Source organism: Gordionus sp. m RMFG-2023, chromosome 1 (assembly GCF_954871325.1).
Source record: "Gordionus sp. m RMFG-2023 chromosome 1, tfGorSpeb1-WG-v2, whole genome shotgun sequence".
Taxonomy (NCBI): Eukaryota; Metazoa; Nematomorpha; class Gordioida; order Chordodea; family Parachordodidae; genus Gordionus; species Gordionus sp. m RMFG-2023.
The window spans coordinates 54,185,908-54,209,410 of NC_088775.1; the positions used below are offsets into that span (position 1 = coordinate 54,185,908).

A 23,503-nucleotide genomic window follows, 5' to 3' on the forward strand; every position below is an offset into this window, starting at 1 on the left:
TTTAACTACTAATATAAAAATAATTAATTATATATAAAGTAATATTTAATTTTATATAAAGTAATATTTAATTATATATAAAATATTTAATAATTATATATAAAGTAATATTTAATTATGTAAACCATATAAAATATTCAATAATTATATATAAAGTAATATTTAATTTTATATAAAGTAATATTTAATTATATATAATATATTCAATAACTATATATAATAGAGAAAAAATATTTAATTATATAAGCATCAATAATAAATAAATTATATAAATCATTTTCGTTAATACCAGAATATAAACAATCTGTCATACACGTTGATTTGTCAGGTGAAAAAAAGTCTTATGCCAAAAATGTCAGAAGACAGACATAAGGATTTAAAATTATGATGTGATATAATATTAATTTTTATACAATACTATATTTTTAAAAGCTGATGATTAAAAAAACATTAGAGCTAATCTAAATGTAAATAAATTGGAATCTATGCAATACTCGAATAAAATAAGTCATTTAATTATAAGCAGAGTTGGGCAGGTCCTCTGGAAAAACAATCTAGATACAGATACAGATTCTTTGTGAAAAAAATGAATCTTAGATACAGATACTAGTATCGTTTACAAAATATCAAAAAGATACAATATAAAAGATACTTTCTTAATTAGAGTATCTTAAATAGAAGTTACTTTTAAACAGGGATGTGAACCCGGACCCGGACCCTCTGAACCCTCCTATTTTGGCTGAACCCGAACCCGGACCCGAACCCTTGTAAAAAGTAAAGGGTTCAAGGGTTCAGGGTAAAAATTTTAACATATAAATTATTTTTTTTAAATAATGTAAAAATATTATTTTTAAAAAATAATATAAAATTTTTATAATTTTATTAATTTTTTTCGTGGAATCATTTATTTTATATTCGCGCTTTTCTTTTGATTTTCTTCCTGGACTTCATTTCATTTTATTTAGAGATTGATACCATAAATTATTTTCTAGTGTAAGTAATAATATTTTATTATGTAAATTTATTAATATGCTATGTTATAGAAATACGTTGATTTTTTTGAAAGTGAATTATTGTAGTGCAAGTAATAATATTTTAATTGTGATAATTTATTTGCTCTTATTAGAAATTCTTGTATTTTGATTTGAAAGTGAAATATTTGGAATTATTTTGTACTGCAAGTAATAATATTTTAATTTTAAAGGCTAATTTATTAATATCTTATGATTTTTTAAGCAGTAAATTTAAATGAATCAAAATTGGCAGTGTTTTGCAAATATATATTTTATTATAAGTTATCAAATATATTCTAATCATATCAAAAAATTAGTTATATGCTGCATCCAAAATATTTTGAAAAAATCTTTAAAATTTTCACAAATTAATAACAAAACACTTGGACACATTTAAGTTTTAAAAAAATTAAAATATTCAAAATGCTTGATATGATTCAAATATTAGTATAATTAAAATAAAAGTTATATAAATATTTAATTTTATATTACCTTTCAGTTATTAAGAACCTATTATTTGATAATAGTTATATTTTATTTAGATACTTAATAAATACTATGTTGTGAATAATTATATCAATATTTAATAAACAGTTGGAAAACCAATAATATAACCTATTTTGAAAGATAATCTTTCTATAAAATATATATATATAATTATTATATTTGAGTTAATAAAATTGTGATTGAAATAATATAATTTTCCAGCACCTTTTAAATTATAATTTTATATTTTTACCAGATTATATTAAAATTTCTTTTTCACTTGATCATAATTCAAGTTTTCTTTTTCCTATTTCCTCCTAAATTTTCCTATTTTCTACAAAATATCTAATTTTTAAGTCATTTTTGCACCAGAGGTTCCTGTGCACTCTTATGCTTTCCATAATTATTTTCTGACACTAAAATATATTAATATAATAGGCTATAATCATTTGGGTAGTAAATTTATACAAATTAACAGCAATAAGAAAAATTGTACTTACTAATTTTTTTAAAAATTTCAATTTGTAAAATTTTTATAAAAATGAAATTGAACACATTTTTTATTTTTACATTAAAAATAGATTATGTAATTTTTTCTTCAAAATTTATTTATATTTTTAAGATTTTGATGCAGCCTTAATAAAAAATATATGCATCCTATGTGTCTATACTTTTAAGTTTTAAACAAATTAAATTTTGTTTTTTTAGTATGAAAGTAAAAGATATTTTGTTAGAGTACTATAATGCAACTAAAGGGGATTCTGAGTGCAAAATCTGCCACATAATGATAAAAGGTTCACACAATACTAACCTGGAAAGACATTTAAAAAGACATCATTCTATAATCTTTGAGGAATATTTAAATAGAAAAACCAAATTTTTGGAAGAAGACATTGTTAAAAAGTTTACTACTATCAGTATTGTAAAGAAGGATCAAAATAATATTGAAAAATTTTGCTTAAAAAAAGCATTCATATTCAAATGTCTGAGGAGAATTTGATGAATGCTTTATTTGAGCTTGTTACAATAAATGGAAGACCTTTCAATATTATTGAGGATTCTGGTTTTAAAAAAAATTATTGATCCTATTAGTAAGGCAATTGGAACATCAATTAACCGTTTTAAAATTAAGGACTTAGTGGTTGATGAATCGAAAAAAATACAAGCAAAAATTATAAAAGAAACAAAAAACAAATTTCCGCCCAAAGATTAGGGAGAAATATTTTAGGAATAAATATACAATATATTAAAGGAAATAATATAATCTTAAGAAATTTAGCAATGAAGGAGATTAAAGAAAGTTCAACTTCTGAAAATATAAAAAGAATGATAATAGTAACTTTAAATAAATTCCATATTCCTTTAAGAAACGTTTATACCATTACTATGGATAATGGTGCTAATCTAGTCAAATCTATTAAATTATTAAATGAATGTTCATTGGGCGAAATGGATGATATAGATATAGATAATGATGATAATAATTTTGAGGACATAAGTGAATTTGACATACCGGAGATAATTAAAGATTTTTTCACGAAGATATACTGTATCAGATGTGCAGCCCACACACTACAATTAGCTATTAATGATTACCTCAAAAATAATATCTTTAAAACTATAATTGACAAAGCAAGGAATGTTGCTAAATATTTAAGAACTCCTACAATTGTACGAATATTAAAATCCATGAAAAGGCAATGGCGATATTAGATTGCACAACCCGTTGGTCCTCTATCTGTATGATGCTAGAGCGATTAATAAGTTTAAAAGATTTCTGTGATGATTTTATTATAGGATCATGTGAAATCATTTTGTCAGAGGATGATTGGAATCAAATCAAAGACCTTACTAGGGCGTTGGTTCCTTTGAAAATTACTACATTACGATTGCAGTCAGAACAGTTGTGTTTATCCGATTTTTATGGCATATGGGTGAGATGTCGATTAGAATTAGAAAAATTTACAAGTTCCTTTTCATACGAAATTTTAGAAAACATGAAAATACGAGAGCAACAATATTTAAAAAATAGTGTTGTGTATGCCTTAATATATTTAGTTCCTCGATATCAGGTTCTATTAAGTATTGAGCAAAAGCAAATGGCAATAGACCATCTCGAGGATTTATGGCATAACCATAACTCTATTATTAACAATATATTGGAGGCTTCAACATCTAATGGTTGTAGCAATAGTAATGATGATAGTAATATTGACGATCTCGAAATTTTATTATTAGATAGAGAAAAAAAAATAAAATTATCATCAGGATCAGATAGAAAGGAGAAAAAAATATCGATTGTATCTTTAATTGAAAAATTCTTAGAAGTTAAGAGAATTAATAGGGATAAAAATATTTTAACATTCTGGGAGGAAAATTCTCTAATATATCCTGAATTGTATACCTTGTCTAGATTCGTCATGGCTGTACCGGCGACACAGGTACAATAATTTATATATTATAAAGATAACTATCTATTTTAGGTCAGCGTAGAACGTGGATTTTCTTCTTTGAAATACATATTGTCTAATTTACGTGGAAATCTCAAGGATGATATTTTAGAAGATATTAAATTATTTCATTTTGAATTATGAATGTGTATATATATTGAAGTATAATAAAAATGAATGAAAAAAAAGTCTTATTTTGAGTCATTATTTTTATGTTCCCTGGACCCGGGTCCTTTAAAAATTTATTACAGAACCCGAACCCTTTTTTTTTGTTGAAGGGTTCACATCCCTGCTTTTAAATTCATTACCAATTAAATTAGAATAGTTTATAAAATACACTTTTTTTTTATTTATTGTGAAGAACATACTCATATAATAAGAAAATCAATAATTAATAAAATATTTAATACTGAGTTAATTATAATAATCAGAGTATTTAAAATAGATTCATAATTTTATAAGATAATCGAATTTTTTAAATAATTTATCATTAGACATTTCCCGTATCGGCTTATTTAACATTGTGCCAAAACTAAATAGCCTTTCAATTAAAGCTGATGAAGGTATCGCAGTATTATAATTATAAAAAATTTCCTTAATTGAAGGATAATAATTTCGCTTTTATAATGTATTTCGACTTTCTGAATATAATACAAAACCTCCCGTTTGTATTATTAAACTCAGCAACATTTGTTTCACCAATAGAAAAATAATCATCATTTTCTTTATTAGTTGTCAAATCTATTGGTGTTATAGTTTGAGCTTGATTATATTCTTTGGTACTATATTTAGGGATTGTTTTAATAATATATTTTGAAAGTATTTTTTTTTATCATCCGACCAATGATATATATAACTATAGATTGACGATCATGCATAAAAAAACGTCCACCTATTGAAATCAGCTGTAGCGCCATTTTGTAGCTTGTACGTTGATCAAATCCTCAATAATAATAATAAATTTTAAAAATTTAACAATTTTATATCTAATAATTTGTTAATAATGTAATTATGTAAAATAATTAAATGAATCCTAACCTCAACTGATCTTCAATTAAATTACATTGGTATTCTCTAAAATAAAAAAACTCAACATTTAATACAATAATAGTACATAATATCATTAAATTACTTTCACCCAGAAATTATTCAGAAACATAGATTGCTACAATATCACTGAAGCAAAAATCACCAAAATTATACCCATACAAAATATTCCATACTTATATCTAATACACCCTCAAATATTCAACCAAATAAGGTCCACTGCCTATATATAATTGCCAAAAAAACTTATGACACAGATTCCTTTGACTCAATCAAGAAAATACTTCTTTCAATCATAGTTTTAATTAAAGTATCTACTTAGTTAATATTATTATAAAAATAAATTTATTTTTAAACATTCCTCAACCATTTAACCCCCAATCATTTATTAGAAAGTCTAATTTATTTTATACATATTAATTGCAAATATTAAAATCATTTATTTTTTTATATATATTTGTTAATTTTTCTAATAAAATTAGTTTTTATAGCTTATCAAATTCACTTGATGTTTCAAAAAAAATCTTACTATCCACTTATTGTTCATTTATGGAATCCTTATTATTAAATATAATAATATTTTATGATTCATATCTTATTAATAAATAAAAATGATGCACCAATATTTATTGTAGTTGCTGGTACTTTTAATTTTAGGTAAGTAATTTATACCTTAAAATAATAATCAAAATTTATATAAAAGATCTGTATAGATATAATTAAATAAAATCTACAAATTTTGTTTTACTAATAAGAGAAATCAATGTTAATTTTTTTCTTACTTTTTTAACTTATTTTTATTTTGTATTTATTGATTTTATTATAAAGGATGAACCAAAGATATACTCTAAAAGTAGATGAAGATCAATTAATTACGTTAAGAAAATAAGATTTTATAAAAAAAAATCCTGTCAATTAAAAAAATTTTTGGATTATGTGTTCTAGATGAAATAAGTTAAACCATCTTAAAAGATGGGTTGAGAGCTCATCTCACTTAATTTTTATTGTAATAATCATTTATAATTTTTTTTGTTTTAATTATTTCATCTTAATTATAAATGACAAATGAAAACATCTTTTTTTTTTTTCAATAAAAACATAGTGTAATAATAACATTTTTTGCATGAGTATAAATTATTATATAAATCATTTAAATAAGGTTTATACAAAATATATAAAAATATAAATGTCTACACTTTAAAAAACAAAATGTATTTTTAATAATGTGATGATTCACATTCATATTATCTTTGATTATAAACATTCATCCTTTTTGATTCTATCATTACCTATAAAAAATAAAATATATTTACATTAGCATAGATTATATATAATATCATAATTTTTATAATATGTCTTATATCAGGCCTGTTCTTTATACAATATAATTTTTAAAAAATAAAAGAAGATATAAATATTAATTTACATGACTTAATGATTATTAAATTGTAATGCTTTTGTAAGATTTTGCCTCACACCAGTTCTCAATTCCTGGTTTCTCAAGTCAGCAAAATGAAAAAATCTAATATTTAAATATCTTTAAAAAAAATAGTATTAAAACTAATAAATGATTACCTTTGAACAATTAATTTTACAAGAATTTGAAAATGGCTGTAACCAATCTCATCATTAATATGTTCAGTAAGATCAATAAAAATATTTGTACCAATTATTGTGGAAAAAACCAACACTTCCATTTTTTTAATAATATTTTTATGTTTAATATCATTTTGATAAGTTCTAAATGAACTTTCACAAATTCTGCATGACATACTAGAAGAAGGAATCACTAACCCCCCATTATTTTTAAAATTTATGAGCATATTATTTATATTATTATCAATATATGAATCACTGACCATTGCATTAATGCAAACATCACATCGTACCTTTTTTTCTTTAATAAGTTGTTGTACTATATATCCCAAAATATAAGTTGTTAAATTATCTAAATATAATGATAATTTCGGGATATGAGGATTTGTTTGGCTAAAATAATAAGATAATGCCTGGGGTATTATTGGATTTGAAATAGTTTTGATAGAATTAAAATCATCGTCATGATTATTTTGAAAATTTGAACATATTAATTGAGTGTTATCTAAGGAAATGCAATTTCCTGTAATTGTAGTATCCAATTTCGCCATTAATGAAATGCGAACAGCAGATCGAATACCTTTAAAAAATATTTAATAATTATATATTTATTATCAAACTTTCATTTTTTGTTTGTGGAAAGCAATATGTGCTTTGTGCAATTTATTTGCAGCACGTAAACCTTCGCACTCCTGCAATTTATGTAAATTTTGTATATGCTTCCAATCTATTATCTATAAATACAAAATAAATATTTAATCAAATTTAATATAGCTAGCTACCTCTCCATTTGATTCATTTATTAAAATTTCCTACTCCGCTAATAGATTTCTAAGTAATTTGAGCATATGACAAACATCTAGTAACATATATATTTTTTCCGATTTATAAAATTCCAGCTCAATATATGGAATGATATTATCAGGATCCATACCAGTGGCATAGCTAGGAATTTTTCTTAGAGGGGGTCCATACATATAAAATGCAAAATCATAACCATATCTTCGATAATATATAATAAATATATTTTTTAAATGCATCAATAATATGTTATTATAATTTAGTCGATTATTCTCAATGACTTTATAATAATACTATCCAGAATAATTTCAATAGTAATATAATATCCTTCCACAAACATCAAAACCTGAAAAATATAAATATTAATGGTATTAGTCACTTTTAAGTCTTTAGAACGTAAAATCTAAAAAAAAATTTTGCTCTGGGAGGGGTCCAAACCTAAAAACCACCCCCGTAGCTACGCCACTGATCCATACTAACACCAAGCAGTTTGCTCATTTTTTTATTAACAGCACATCCATCACATACTATGGCCTTACAGATAATTCCTGTTTTATTTAGATTGAACAATGCAACTCTCACTAAATAGCTAGGATATCTGAATTCATTTGTGAAACTAGAAAATAGGCTATTGGCATTTACCAGCTGCTATTAAGACAGGTAGCCATAAGAAACAGTGCCTTTGTTGCTTCTGGACAAGATTTATCTTCTTTTGTTGATTTTGTCCCATCACCTAAATCAACATAACCATGATATTCTGCTTTGTGGGGGTCATAATCTATTTGAGTTTTAATATGCATTTCATCAAGGCTAAGTACACAATACAACTGCTTTTCTGATTTTTTTTTGGTAGCTTTTAATTTAAGTAAATGAAATAGAAAGGAAACCTTTATTTAATTTAATTTATTTTTTTTAAATTATTATAATAAACCTGGCATAATTTCAATCTTGCGACTCCATGCCCTTAATGTGGATTCCGGAGGCATACAAAAGTGTGATTTGAGATATCTGTAAGCCTTAGGTGAATAAAAATGCATAGTCAATGCAAATTGACGGAATTCACTAGTATATATTTTTTTGTGGGTTTGAGATGCCTCCACTGTGTATATGTGTTTTAAGGAATATAGAAGATGTCCCTGTAAATTGCCTGTCTATAATATTTTCGACATCATCTGATAACAAATTTTCATCTTTTAGTGAAGTGATTATTGTTTGTAAATTGATTATTTTATTTTTTCCTTTTTTTGAGCTCCTATAATAAGCATGTGCCCTTTTTTTAAGCGTTTAATAATAGCCTTGTGGTAAATAATTTTTCTTTTTAATGTTTCATATGTCGCGGAATAATTATGATCATTTATTATATGTATAATTGGATCATTTTCATATAATATATCACTTTTTAATGGTGTATGTTATTTGAATAAACATTCGTTTTCTAAAAAGTATACATTTTAAAATATTGTTTTAACTATGTAATGATATTGTTAACATACATCATGAAGTGGCTTAGATATACTAAATATTGATGGAATTGAATCTTCCTTCAATAAAATCTTTCCGGATAAAGTATGAATGAAACAAGTATTTTTAAAATGCCTTCCACAAATAATACTATATTTATTAGGCATAAAATTTTTCCTATTTATAGCCTGTAACCATTTTTCCAATAATTATTTGGATTTTAATGGAAATCTATATTTAAAAATAGGTGAATAATAATGAGTAAAATATAAGATATATTTATGACATTGATACAAAGATAGATAGTATATAAAAATCAATATAAATATCAGATCAGTTATTAGTAATATAGTTATGAATCAGTGAAAATTTGTTGATTGGCAGAGCCTCTATTAATATATATATGGTTTACATATTTCTTACAAATATTTAAAATGAAACTGTATCATAGTAAATATGTATTTTAAAAATGGCTAACTCAATATTTTATCCAGAAAAATATTTAGGCAAAGTTCAAAATAGAAATCTTATCAACTCAAGAGGAAGAAGCATTATTTGTCCTAGCAATAAAAATGAGAAAACTTTATATTTTTACTAAATAAGGATTTTTTTTCAATGTTTGTAGCTTATTAATGCTTTATGTAATAAATATGTTGCATATAAAAAATAATATATATACTTATGATAAGAAATATGTGTATTAGATTCTATTTTATTTGTTTTATTACAATTATGAACACAGCACACTCCCATTATCTAAATAAAATAATAAAAGTGATATTAAAAGATCTGTTTTGCATGTATCCTAAGATGCATTAACATAAGATTTATAAGTCCATGCAGGATTAGGTTAAACTATATTTTTAAAAATTAAAAGGTGGGTTAGTCTTAGATTTATTTTTTAAATATAATCACCTAGACCACCTTCATAAAAAAAGTCTTATGAAAATTTAAGAATAAAAGATACTATAAAATATTATATCATAAATCGAAACCTTTAAAACTAAATTATCGTAGTAGACTCGTTTTGGTATCGTCCCTCTAATTCGTATGAAAATTTAGGAAATAGGTTTTTTGTCGTAATTGCAATAGTTCGTTCCCAAAAAAAAGCCAATTTGCAATAGTTCGTTCCCAAAGTCGTATAACCACTAAATCGCCATGTTCAAAATCGCCAAAACGTCCAATAACACCCTCAAAACATCCCCAAAAAGAGCTTCAAAAAATGGCCGCTAAAATTTAAAAAATAAGCCAAAGTTGTTTAGAAAGGATTATTTTATTTATAATATTTAACAGAAACCTTTTTGCATCAATATGAATTTACAAGATTATTCCAGGATACCAAATATTCAATTTAAAGTAAATTACCATTATTATTACATTATATATTTTTATTAGAAAACCCAAAAAAACAATGATGTAATTGTCTATTTGGGCTATGAATATTTAATCAAGGGCAATGGTCAAAATTACATTTACCTAATATGTAGATGTAAATGTGGGGGTCGAGCCAAGCTTTCACTAGTAGATATTGTTGTTACAAAACAACATATTGACACTTGTAAATGTAAGAATATATCTTCTTCATATATTGTAACAAATTATTTATTTTTAAAGATGCAACAGTATCAAGGCTCCCTAATTCTTTGCAATGTATTTTAAAATTTTTATTAAACTTAATATTTTTTTTAGCAAATAATAATCCTATCCCCCAAATACCTCAAATTAGGACAACAGGTGGTATATTATTGCAATATTTTATTTTATATCATTTATTTTTTAAGATGCAACAGTATCAAGGCTCCCTATTCCTTTACAATGTATTTTAAAAATTTTTAAACTTAATATATTTTTTTAGCAAATGATAATCTTATCCCCCAAATACCTCAAATTAGAGTCCTCGAATTTCCTCAAATTAGGGCAACAGGAGGTATATTATTACAATATTTTATTTTATATCATTTATTTTTAAAGATGCAACAATATCAAGGCTCCCTGTTCCTTTACAATGTATTTTAAAATTTTTATTAAACTTAATATATTTTTTTTAGCAAATGATAATCTTATCCCCCAAATACCTCAAATTAGGGCAACAGGAGGTATATTATTACAATATTTTATTTTATATAATTTATTTTTAAAGATGCAACAGTATCAAGGCTCCCTGTTCCTTTACAATGTATTTTAAAATTTTCATTAAACTTAATATTTTTTTAGCAAATAATAATCTTATCCCCCAAATACCTCAAATTAGGACAACAGGAGGTATAATAATACAATATTTTATTTTATATCATTTATTTTTAAAGATGCTACAGTAACACATTTACAATTGCATTCTTCTTCAAGCCCACCATTAAATTTATTGCCTAATGTAGATGGTAATTAAATATTTTTATTGAATAAAATTAAATAAACTATAGATGATTTTGAAATAATAGATGCGGCATATGCTATGCTTGACATAAATCAAAACATTTATGGTAAAAATATAATATAATGATATAATATATATATGTTATTAAAGGTCAATTTGTTAATGGTCAAAAGGGAAAACCATTCCTCTTTTATCGAGAATATCTCTATCGTTTTCACTATGAAAGGGGGGATGTAGTTCAGTACCGTTGCAGAAAACAAGGCTGTCCTGCAAAATGTAAATATGACCATATTTACATTTCATCAGGTGTACATGAACACCAACCTGATGTCGGGTATTTTGAGGTCCTCAAAACAAGAGAAGTTCTTGAAAGAACTATTGCCCAAAATCCTACCGAAACAAGGATGAATATTTATCAAAAAACTATCGATATTAGATGTTTAGAGACTACTCACATCGAAAATTATCCAGAGGCAATCCCTCCTTTTATATCAATTAGGGGTCATATTGACAGACTTCTAAAGAAATATAGGCCTTCCATGCCTCATTCAATTGAGGATATAATATTAACGCCTGTATATGCAACCTCTACCAGATCTCAAAGATTTCACATCCCTACTGAATCTAATAGGATATTGGTCTTTGGGACTACGGATATGTTAAAATTGTTGGGAGCTGCTACGACAATATATATGGACGGAACTTTCTACATAGTCCCGAGATTATATTGTCAGCTCTATACCATACACGTGATGTATGAAAACATCATGATACCAGTTGTATATGCTCTCCTTCCAGATAAATCAAGGGAGACATATATTCAACTTTTTCATATAGTCAAAAATTTTTGTACCCGTGAAGGTATTAATTTCAATCCTCCAATTGGCCAAACAGATTTTGAGGCGGCAGCTATATCTGCTCTTCGATTTGTATTCCCAAATATAGTGATCAAAGGTTAAATTATAATATATGAAAATTATAATTTAAAATATTTAGGATGTTTCTTCCATTATTCTCAAGCTTTATGGCGGAAATGTCAAGCTTTGGGTTTAGTTAGGGACTACCTGAACGACTCCCATGTCCATATAGTTGTTAGGCGGATGACAACTTTACCATTTTGCAAGGAGGAGCATTTGGCCGAGGTACTTTTATCTTGCTACTCAATGGCAACTAACAATCCATCCCTACTTCGTTTTATGGAGTATATGGATCATACGTGGCTTGGTGAAACTGCCTTATTTCCCCAAACTATATGGACAAGGTATAAAAACTTAAAATAATTGTAATCAATCATTCTAATATTTCTAATATTTATTAGGTATCATGTAGATGGGCCCCGCACAAATAACCATCTCGAGGGGTTCCATCATGCCCTAAAAAGAAAAACAAGCAGTGCACATCCGAATGTGTACGTCCTAATAAAAATATTGATCGAAAATCAGAATTCGAACGATATTAAATTGATACAAATTCATAATGGATCGATTGTTCGGCGGGCAAATCGCACTTATGAAAGATTGAATCATAAAATAGACAATTTAACGTCTATGTATGATAGAGAAATTTTAAATTTATTTTCTTTTTAGATAAAATATCATTTTTAGTTAATTTTCAATCATCTAATATATATTCAAGTTATTCTGATTAAATTATATATATATATTAAATTGTGCATTATTACTTTTGTTTTTTATTATATTTATAATCCGAAAATATAATAAATATTAATACTTTTTTATATTTTTACAAAGATATACGTATATATGAAATTGTACTTTATTATACTTTTTATTTTTACAAAAGATATACGTATATATGCAATTGTACTTTTGTTTTTTAATATATTTATAATCCAAAAATATAATAAATATTAATACTTTTTTATATTTTTACAAAGATATACGTATATATGAAATTGTACTTTATTATACTTTTTATTTTTACAAAGATATACGTATATATGAAATTGTACTTTATTATACTTTTTATTTTTACAAAAGATATACGTATATATGCAATTGTACTTTTGTTTTTTAATATATTTATAATCCAAAAATATAATAAATATTAATACTTTTTTATATTTTTACAAAGATATACGTATATATGAAATTGTACTTTATTATACTTTTTATTTTTACAAAGATATACGTATATATGAAATTGTACTTTATTATACTTTTTATATTTACAAAAGATATACGTATATATGCAATTGTACTTTTGTTTTTTTAATAAATTTATAATCCGAAAATATAATCAATAAAAAAATTTATTCTTATAGTTACTAGTAAGACAAGTGAGTTACATATACTTAAGAATCTATAAAAAAATTTATTCCTATAGTTTCTAGTAAGACAAGTGAGTTACATATACTTATGAATCAATAAAAAAATTTATTCCTATAGTTTCTAGTTAGACAATTGAGTTACATATACTTATGAATCAATATAAACCTTAAAAAAAATTTATTCCTATAGTTTCTAGTAAGACAAGTGAGTTACATATACTTATGAATCGATTAAAAAATTTATTCCTATAGTTTCTAGTAAGACAAGTGAGTTACATATACTTATGAATCAATAAAAAAATTTATTCCTATAGTTTATAGTAAGACAAGTGAGTTACATATATTTATGAATCGATAAAAAAATTTATTCCTATAGTTTATAGTAAGACAAGTGAGTTATATATACTTATGAATCAATAAAAAAATTTATTCCTATAGTTTCTAGTAAGACAAGTGAGTTACATATACTTATGATACAATATAAACCTTAAAAAAATTTATTCCTATAGTTTCTAGTAAGACAAGTGAGTTACATATACTTATGAATCGATTAAAAAATTTATTCCTATAGTTTCTAGTAAGATAAGTGAGTTACATGTACTTATGAATCAATATAAACCTTAAAAAAAATTTATTCCTATAGTTTCTAGTAAGACAAGTGAGTTACATATACTTATGAATCAATATAAACCTTAAAAAAAATTTATTCCTATAGTTTATAGTAAGACAAGTGAGTTACATATATTTATGAATCGATAAAAAAATTTATTCCTATAGTTTATAGTAAGACAAGTGAGTTATATATACTTATGAATCAATAAAAAAATTTATTCCTATAGTTTCTAGTAAGACAAGTGAGTTACATATACTTATGAATCAATATAAACCTTAAAAAAATTTATTCCTATAGTTTATAGTAAGACAAGTGAGTTACATATATTTATGAATCGATAAAAAAATTTATTCCTATAGTTTATAGTAAGACAAGTGAGTTATATATACTTATGAATCAATAAAAAAATTTATTCCTATAGTTTCTAGTAAGACAAGTGATTAACATATACTTATGAATCAATAAAAAAATTTATTCCTATAGTTTCTAGTAAGATAAGTGAGTTACATATACTTATGAATCAATATAAACCTTAAAAAAAATTTATTCCTATAGTTTCTAGTAAGACAAGTGATTAACATATACTTATGAATCAATAAAAAAATTTATTCCTATAGTTTGTAGTAAGACAAGTGAGTTACATATACTTATGAATCAATATAAACCTTAAAAAAAATTTATTCCTATAGTTTCTAGTAAGACAAGTGATTAACATATACTTATGAATCAATAAAAAAATTTATTCCTATAGTTTCTAGTAAGATAAGTGAGTTACATATACTTATGAATCAATATAAACCTTAAAAAAAATTTATTCCTATAGTTTCTAGTAAGACAAGTGAGTTACATATACTTATGAATCAATATAAACCTTAAAAAAAAATTTATTCCTATAGTTTATAGTAAGACAAGTGAGTTACAGATACTTATGAATCGATTAAAAAATTTATTCCTATAGTTTCTAGTAAGACAAGTGAGTTACATATACTTATGAATCGATTAAAAAATTTATTCCTATAGTTTCTAGTAAGACAATTGAGTTACATATACTTATGAATCAATATAAACCTTAAAAAAAATTTATTCCTATAGTTTCTAGTAAGACAAGTGATAAACATATACTTATGAATCAATAAAAAAATTCATTCCTATAGTTTCTAGTAAGATAAGTGAGTTACATATACTTATGAATCAATATAAACCTTAAAAAAAATTTATTCCTATAGTTTCTAGTAAGACAAGTGAGTTACATATACTTATGAATCAATATAAACCTTAAAAAAAATTTATTCCTATAGTTTATAGTAAGACAAGTGAGTTACATATATTTATGAATCGATAAAAAAATTTATTCCTATAGTTTATAGTAAGACAAGTGAGTTATATATACTTATGAATCAATAAAAAAATTTATTCCTATAGTTTCTAGTAAGACAAGTGAGTTACATATACTTATGAATCAATATAAACCTTAAAAAAATTTATTCCTATAGTTTCTAGTAAGACAAGTGAGTTACATATACTTATGAATCGATTAAAAAATTTATTCCTATAGTTTCTAGTAAGACAATTGAGTTACATATACTTATGAATCAATATAAACCTTAAAAAAAATTTATTCCTATAGTTTCTAGTAAGACAAGTGATTAACATATACTTATGAATCAATATAAACCTTAAAAAAATTTATTCCTATAGTTTCTAGTAAGACAAGTGAGTTACATATACTTATGAATCAATATAAACCTTAAAAAAATTTATTCCTATAGTTTCTAGTAAGACAAGTGAGTTACATATACTTATGAATCAATAAAAAAATTTATTCCTATAGTTTCTAGTAAGACAAGTGAGTTACATATACTTATGAATCAATATAAACCTTAAAAAAAATTTATTCCTATAGTTTCTAGTAAGACAAGTGAGTTACATATACTTATGAATCAATAAAAAAATTTATTCCTATAGTTTCTAGTAAGACAAGTGAGTTACATATACTTATGAATCAATAAAAATATATTCCTATAGTTTCTAGTAATACAAGTGAGTTACATATACTTATTAATCAATATAAACCTTTAAAAAAATTTATTCCTATAGTTTCTAGTAAGACAAGTGAGTTTCATATACTTCCGAATCAATATGACCACCATCCACTACATTTCAAATATTATTGAAGACGCCTGATTAAAACATTTATATTATTATTATATATTTTATATTAAAATATTTTATATTAAAATATATTATATTATATAATTATATATACTTTATAATATATTACACTTATATTAGGATTTTATTATATTATAATATTACATTAAATAATATTTTAGTGTAATACATTATTAGTTATATATATTTTATTATATTATACTTATATTAGGATTTTTTTTTTTATTTTATATTATGTATATTTAGAAGATTAATTATAGTATTAGAATGTAGTACCTTTTTAGTATAATATTATTAGTTTTATTTTATTTTATATTAGTATTATATTATATTAGTATTATATTATATTGGTATTATATTATAATACACATTATAATATTGGTATTATATGATATTTGTATTATATTATTATTATTATATATTTTATATTATATTACACATAATAATATTGGTATTATATTATATTGGTATTATATTATATTGGTATTATATTATATTGGTATTATATTATATTGGTATTATATTATATTGGTATTATATTATATTGGTATTATATTATATTGGTATTATATTATATTGGTATTATATTATATTGGTATTATATTATATTGGTATTATATTATATTGGTATTATATTATATTGGTATTATATTATATTGGTATTATATTATATTGGTATTATATTATATTGGTATTATATTATATTGGTATAATATTATATTGGTATTATATTATATTGGTATTATATTATATTGGTATTATATTATATTGGTATTATATTATATTGGTATTATATTATATTGGTATTATATTATATTGGTATTATATTATATTGGTATTATATTATATTGGTATTATATTATATTGGTATTATATTATATTGGTATTATATTATATTGGTATTATATTATATTGGTATTATATTATATTGGTATTATATTTTGGTATTATATTATATTGGTATTATATTATATTGGTATTATATTATAATGGTATTATATTATATTGGTTTTAAATTATTATTGTATATTTTATATTATATTACACATTATAATATTACATTATTTTAGTATTATAGTGTATTACAATATTAGTTTATATTATTAATTTATATTATTAATTTATATTATTAATTTATATTATTAATTTATATTATTATTATATATTTTATTATATTACACTATATTATATATTTGTATTTTATTATATAGGAAATATTATGTTACTTGTGGTGTTTTAAATTACGTACAAAAATATTTGGCTATTTTGAACTTGGCGATTTCGTGTGGGAACCCCCAAAGTAGTTTGTTCCCAAAATAATTATGAAAATCCAAGAGATTAATGCTAAATCGCAACAATTATCAATAAGAAAATTGGAAATTAAAGTATATATTATTTAATTTGCATATAATAATTAATTTTTTTAGAAAACTAGTAAAAATAAAGATTGCATAATTTATGCAGGATATGATTATATCTTCCATAAATATGGAAAGAACGCTATATATTACACATGCAGAAGAAGATGTGGAGGAAGAGCTAAATTTAGTAATACTGAATTTAGTATCACTGTAAAACATTTAGAAACATGCAAGCCAATTCAAAGTAAATAGTTATAAATATTTTACCATATATTATCCAATTAATATTCCAATTTAGATGATTCTCTAAGTCTAACCTCTGACTTTCAAGGTCCATCTATGAAACTCCCTGTTCAAGGTAAATAATTGTGATTTATAAATTATTTTAAATACTCAAATTATAGGTATAAATATTTTACCATATATTATCCAATTAATATTCCAAGTTAGATGATTCTCTAAGTCTAACCTCTGACTTTCAAGGTCCATCTATGAAACTCCCTGTTCAAGGTAAATAATTGTGATTTATAAATTATTTTAAATACTCAAATTATAGGTATAAATATTTTACCATATATTATCCAATTAATATTCCAATTTAGATGATTCTCTAAGTCTAACCTCTGACTTTCAAGGTCCATCTATGAAACTCCCTGTTCAAGGTAAATAATTGTGATTTATATTATCTTATATGCTCAAATTTTTATTTCTTTAAGACTTTGATTGCCCTAAGAAAAGATATATATCGATATCAACACAAAGTGATTTTTATAGCTAAATATTTCATATAAATATATTTTAGCTGACAATGCTCTATTAATGGACGCCTCTACACAGACAAATATATCATTATTTTCACCAAGTATAAAAAATTAAAAACTTAATTACTGAATCATGTGTATTTATATTATAGCATCAAATGTATGCACTGCAGAATGCCAAAGTAAAATATCATATATATATTTACAATAATTTTTTAAAGCTCTTAATCTACAAGTTTTGGACATCACAAATAGTCCAAGTAAATTTCAATTATATATTTGTGCTATCAATTTTTTAACAAAGTTATGAACCCAGAGGTAATGGAAGAAATAGATGCCCATAACAGAATTATCAATAGTCCAAGTAAATAGTATCTTATAGATATTTATATCATTTTTAAACATAGCTATCATTCAAAACAATCAATATAGTTTTATAACATCAAAAAACAACAAAAAAATGATATATTATAACAAATATTTATACAGCCATGATTTCGGCGACCTATATTACAAATGCCGAAAGAATACTTGTAAGGGTAGGGGTAAATTTGGGTCACATTTTACTGTGACCCAAACACATAACCACCTCGATGATGAGGAGTATTACCACTTTCTTGTAACAATAAATCTTCTAAAAGACCAAATAAATATAGATACTCATTTGAGTATTCTAAAAATTTATCAAAAAGTCATGAGGACAAGAAAATTAGATTTATATTGTATAAATCATCCAAAGACTTTGCCAACATTTTTGGCGGTGAAATCTATAATGGGTCGAGTTGTTCAGTCAACTAGACCTTCATTCCCTATAAATAATTCCAGTATTATTTTACATGATGAACACAAATTAACAATTGATCGGAGACAGTTTTTACTTTTTAATAGTGAAGATAATAAAATATTTATTTTTACAACTTATAAACTTTTATCACGCCTATGTTTGGCTGAAAAAATTTTTTTAGACGGTACTTTTAATGCCTCTCCTAAATTATTTAAACAATTTTATACTATCTCTATTTTAATTAATCATACTTTAATTATTTGTGTATATATTTTATTGCCAGATAAATATAAAAATACTTATTTAAATATGTTTTTATTATTAAAAATCATTGTTTATCTTTAGGGTTATTTTTTTCCCCCCGTTTGCCACTATTGATTTTGAAATTGGCGTATACTTAGCCCTTAAAGTTGTTTTTCTCACTATTATAGTTAAGGGCTGTTATTTCCACTTCTGTCAGTGCGTTATTAGGCGCATTCAAGATAGTCATCTAACCCGACTATTTAGACAAAATATTGAAATAAAAAAATTTTTTCGAATTATAATGGCCATTCCTTTTTTGTTAGAAAGGGATGTGCAATTTTTAATTAACGATCTTCGGCGACAAGCTGAAGTTTTTAGAATAAATTCAATACATGATTTTTTAAACTATTTTGAAAATACTTGGATTAATTTTAATGCAAAATTTAAATATCAAATGTGGAATACATTTGATATTAGGGGCGTGAGGACGAATAACCATGTAGAAGGGTTTCATCGTTCATTAAGGGAATACATTCCTTATTCGCATCCTAATATTTATCTCTTTATTGACACCATAAAAATTATAGAACAAGATATGGACTTGAAATTAATCCAATTAGATGATGGCAGAAAGGTTACGGAAAGAAAAAAAAAATATTGTATATTAGACGATAAAATTAAGGAAAATATAATACTATACTGTGGAGGTTTTTTTACCCCTATAGAATATTTGGAAAAAATATCAAAATTTTTATATTCAAAAAAATCAAATCACTCTAATTTTTCTGCCATTGTCTAACTATATTGTTTTATATTGTCAATAAAGGATAACATTACTATTAATCCGAGTATTTATAGTCGGGTTTGACAGAGGTGGTATACGTCATTTTCAAAATTTATAGTTTTTAATTTTTTTTTACATATACCTTATCATATTGTTTCGTCATCGACATTTTATTTATATAGTTAACACGCACTAAACCATTTTTAATAAATTTCCATACCATGTTTTAATCATATTTATATAGCGCTATACTAATATGTTAACTTATTATAATCGCAATGGAAATATATTATTTTTAATATTGTTTACAAAATATATACTATATATTTAAAATTTTTTATGACATAAATAATAAATAAATCCCTAAAATTATTATTACTACTTTATGTTCATTCTTAAATAAGTTGAATTTTCTTACCAGGTAAAAGCGTGCCACTTAAATTTTAGAGTACTTATGATAAACTTCAATATTTATATAGTTTCAAAGCAGTGACGAAGCGTCAAATTCACTACTAGGGAAGCAATAGAATTTTTATTTTTAGTCAAACCATAAAAAGATTAAAATATATAAATAAGTATAATTCGTTTTTGTTTTTGAGTAAAATGATCAAACACAGAATTATAATAGTTATTGCTAGATTTTAAATTTTTTAATAACTTTTTTTCAATCGAAGTCAAAAATATTTTTATCTTGTACTCAGTATCTTTTTAAAATTTTTAATAAGTATGATTTGAATATAATGGGAAATTTTTTATAAATATAATACTGCAATACCTTCATCAGCTCCAATTGAAAGGTTATTTAGTTTTGGCACAATGTTAAGTATGCCGAAACGGCAAAAGTCCAATTATAAATATTTGAAAAATTTGATTATCTTATAAAATAATGAATTTATTTTAAATACTCTTTTGCAAATTAATATTTCAACTCCCATTAAAAATACTAGTCTCCCTTCATCTATGCTAAGAATGGGCTAATACTAATATTAAAATACCTGATTATTATAATCAACTCATCATTAGATATTTTAGTAATTATTGTAAATATTCATTCTTATTATATGAATGTTATGTTCTTCACAAATAAATAATAAAAACTGTATTTTACAAACTATTCTAATTTAATTGGTAATGATAATTTAGAAGTATAAAAGATACAAGTATCTTTTATCTTGTATCTTTTTGATATTTTGAAAAAGATATTAGTATCTATATCTAAGATTCATTTTTTCACAAAGAATCTGTATCTAGATTCTTTTTCCGGATGACCTGCCCAACTCTGGGTATTGTTTATAATTAATAGGCGTCATGTCTAAGCAAGGATTTATAAATTCCTTTGCATGATAAGAATATCCTTCACAATCTTGAACTGATATCTATAGATAATGGGAAAAAAATTTCTATATATGAGTTTTAATATTATATATATATTTTTTTATTATATTTGTCTTAATATTTTTATAATATATATTAATTTAAATTATATGCTCATACATATAACATAAAATTTGCATCTAAATATTTTTATTTTTTAGATAAAAAGGCGTTAAATAAAAGTATATCAAAATATATCTTAAAAAGTATCTATAAACAGATACCTTTGAAATAGTATATAGATGCATATACTTTTTATACAACTCTGATCATCATAATAAATTTTCAATAACATAATTACAATTATTAAACATTAATTAAGTAAGGAAAAAAAATATAATAAAAAAAATAAGCATTTTTTTATTTTGCTTCGTCACTGATTTAAAGATATATTTATAGTATAATCATGCTGTCTGTTATATATTAATAGATCTAGAAGAGTTTTCTAAAATATTGTAAATTATCTGCAATTTATAATATATTATCTTAATTAATTAAATTTTTTAATATATTCTTTTCTATTATTAATATAAAATATGATCATATATTTTATATACAATTATTATAATATTAATTGTATATAATCTATATTAATTACCATTTAGCAATTTACATTTATATTTAATTTTATTTAAAATAAAAAGTATATTTTAATTTATTTGTCTAATCTGTTACATCATTTCAAAATTATACAAATATTAAAATCGCTTCAAATATATTTGTGGCCATTTTAGGTCATTTGACGTTTTTTCATAAATGTTCATACGATCTGGCGGACCCTAACCCTTGTTTTCTATATATTAATATTTCTTGCTGACAAATAATGGATAATCAAACTACAAAATGGCGCTACAGCTGATTACAATATGTGGACACTTTTATAATGCATTGAATGAATGAATCGCCAATCTATAGTTATATATATCATTGCATCCGACTCAATCCATAAGTTCTCAGAATATGGATGTGATAAAATGTCTCATTATATTATTATCATAGGAATATATTTTCTTAAAATTTTTGCCCATACCATCTTGGGCAGCTGTTATTAAAGGTAGAAAACATTGTAAATTTGATTTTTTAAGATACCTATGCCCCTTTTAAGCTCATAAATAATATACTTTCATATGTTTATCAAAATTAATTTGTGTTTAACCCTATATCATTTTTTTGTTTATACAGGTTTTTACATAAAGCTTGTACATTGTCTTTTTTTAATTTTTATTTTAAAAAAATTTAAATAATTTTAAGATTGGGATTTGATTCAGGGGAACTTATTACCAAAATTTAAATTTCACTACCCTCTTCTTCACTGCTATGAGTGTTAATCATCCTACAAATTAAAAAATATCATATAAAATTGGTAACGATATTCTATCGATTTACATTTATATAAAAAATATGATCGTTATTTATTTTGTGTTGGTATTATTATTTTTTTATCTATCTACCTATGAGTTGTAAATTTCCCAGCTAATTTTGGTTGTCAATATATTTAAAACATGGCGGAAAATAATAAGGAAATTAATACAAGATTCTCGAAGAAAATAATATATATACTTTTATATGAGAAATTTTGAGCATGAATATTGAAAAGAATCTGTATCTTTTGCCAAGAAACTGAAAATGATACAAGATTCTTTTCAGAAAAAAGGATCTTAGATACAGATATTAGTATCTTGTTAAAAATATACTGAGTACAAGATACAAAAGGAACTTGTATCTTAGATACAAGTATTCGCGGTATGGCCAACTTTGATTATAAGAGTGTTTTTCTGTTATAACATAATAACTAGATGCCTGCAAGCTTTTTTTTATCTTGATGCTTGGTAAATCTTTTTTTAAAAGACCCAACATGACCCAAACTTTCTGTAAAAGCTTAATAGAGGGGAA

The 23,503-nt window shown here is 23.5% G+C and overlaps 2 protein-coding genes across 6 annotated transcripts; both read left to right on the forward strand.

The window, feature by feature from the left end:
• Positions 1–10,080: 10,080 nt before the first annotated feature.
• LOC135927482 (uncharacterized) lies at positions 10,081–12,995 on the forward strand. The gene is made up of 15 exons (XM_065463487.1): positions 10,081–10,107; positions 10,148–10,210; positions 10,250–10,418; positions 10,469–10,504; positions 10,544–10,591; positions 10,636–10,671; positions 10,710–10,781; positions 10,995–11,030; positions 11,069–11,116; positions 11,161–11,232; positions 11,275–11,334; positions 11,379–12,182; positions 12,225–12,489; positions 12,547–12,777; positions 12,980–12,995. The coding sequence occupies exons 2-15, from the start codon at positions 10,166–10,168 to the stop codon at positions 12,993–12,995; spliced, it is 1,938 nt and encodes a 645-aa protein (XP_065319559.1). The 5' UTR covers positions 10,081–10,107; positions 10,148–10,165.
• A 4,555-nt stretch (positions 12,996–17,550) lies between these two features.
• Positions 17,551–20,578, forward strand: LOC135931182 (uncharacterized). 5 transcript variants are annotated; one of them, XM_065468108.1, is made up of 11 exons: positions 17,551–17,688; positions 17,731–17,908; positions 17,963–18,022; positions 18,115–18,174; positions 18,267–18,326; positions 18,381–18,425; positions 18,467–18,526; positions 18,578–18,607; positions 18,647–18,685; positions 18,730–18,789; positions 18,833–20,577. In XM_065468108.1, exons 1-11 carry the CDS (start codon positions 17,626–17,628, stop codon positions 19,552–19,554), a joined length of 1,377 nt encoding a protein of 458 aa, XP_065324180.1. In that variant the 5' UTR covers positions 17,551–17,625; the 3' UTR covers positions 19,555–20,577. The 5 variants fall into 5 exon arrangements, with proteins under 5 accessions (XP_065324180.1, XP_065324181.1, XP_065324183.1 ...); XM_065468109.1 differs by lacking the exon at positions 18,381–18,425 and having other exon boundaries at positions 18,833–20,578; XM_065468111.1 differs by lacking the exon at positions 18,267–18,326 and having other exon boundaries at positions 18,833–20,578.
• The last annotated feature ends 2,925 nt before the right edge of the window (positions 20,579–23,503 follow it).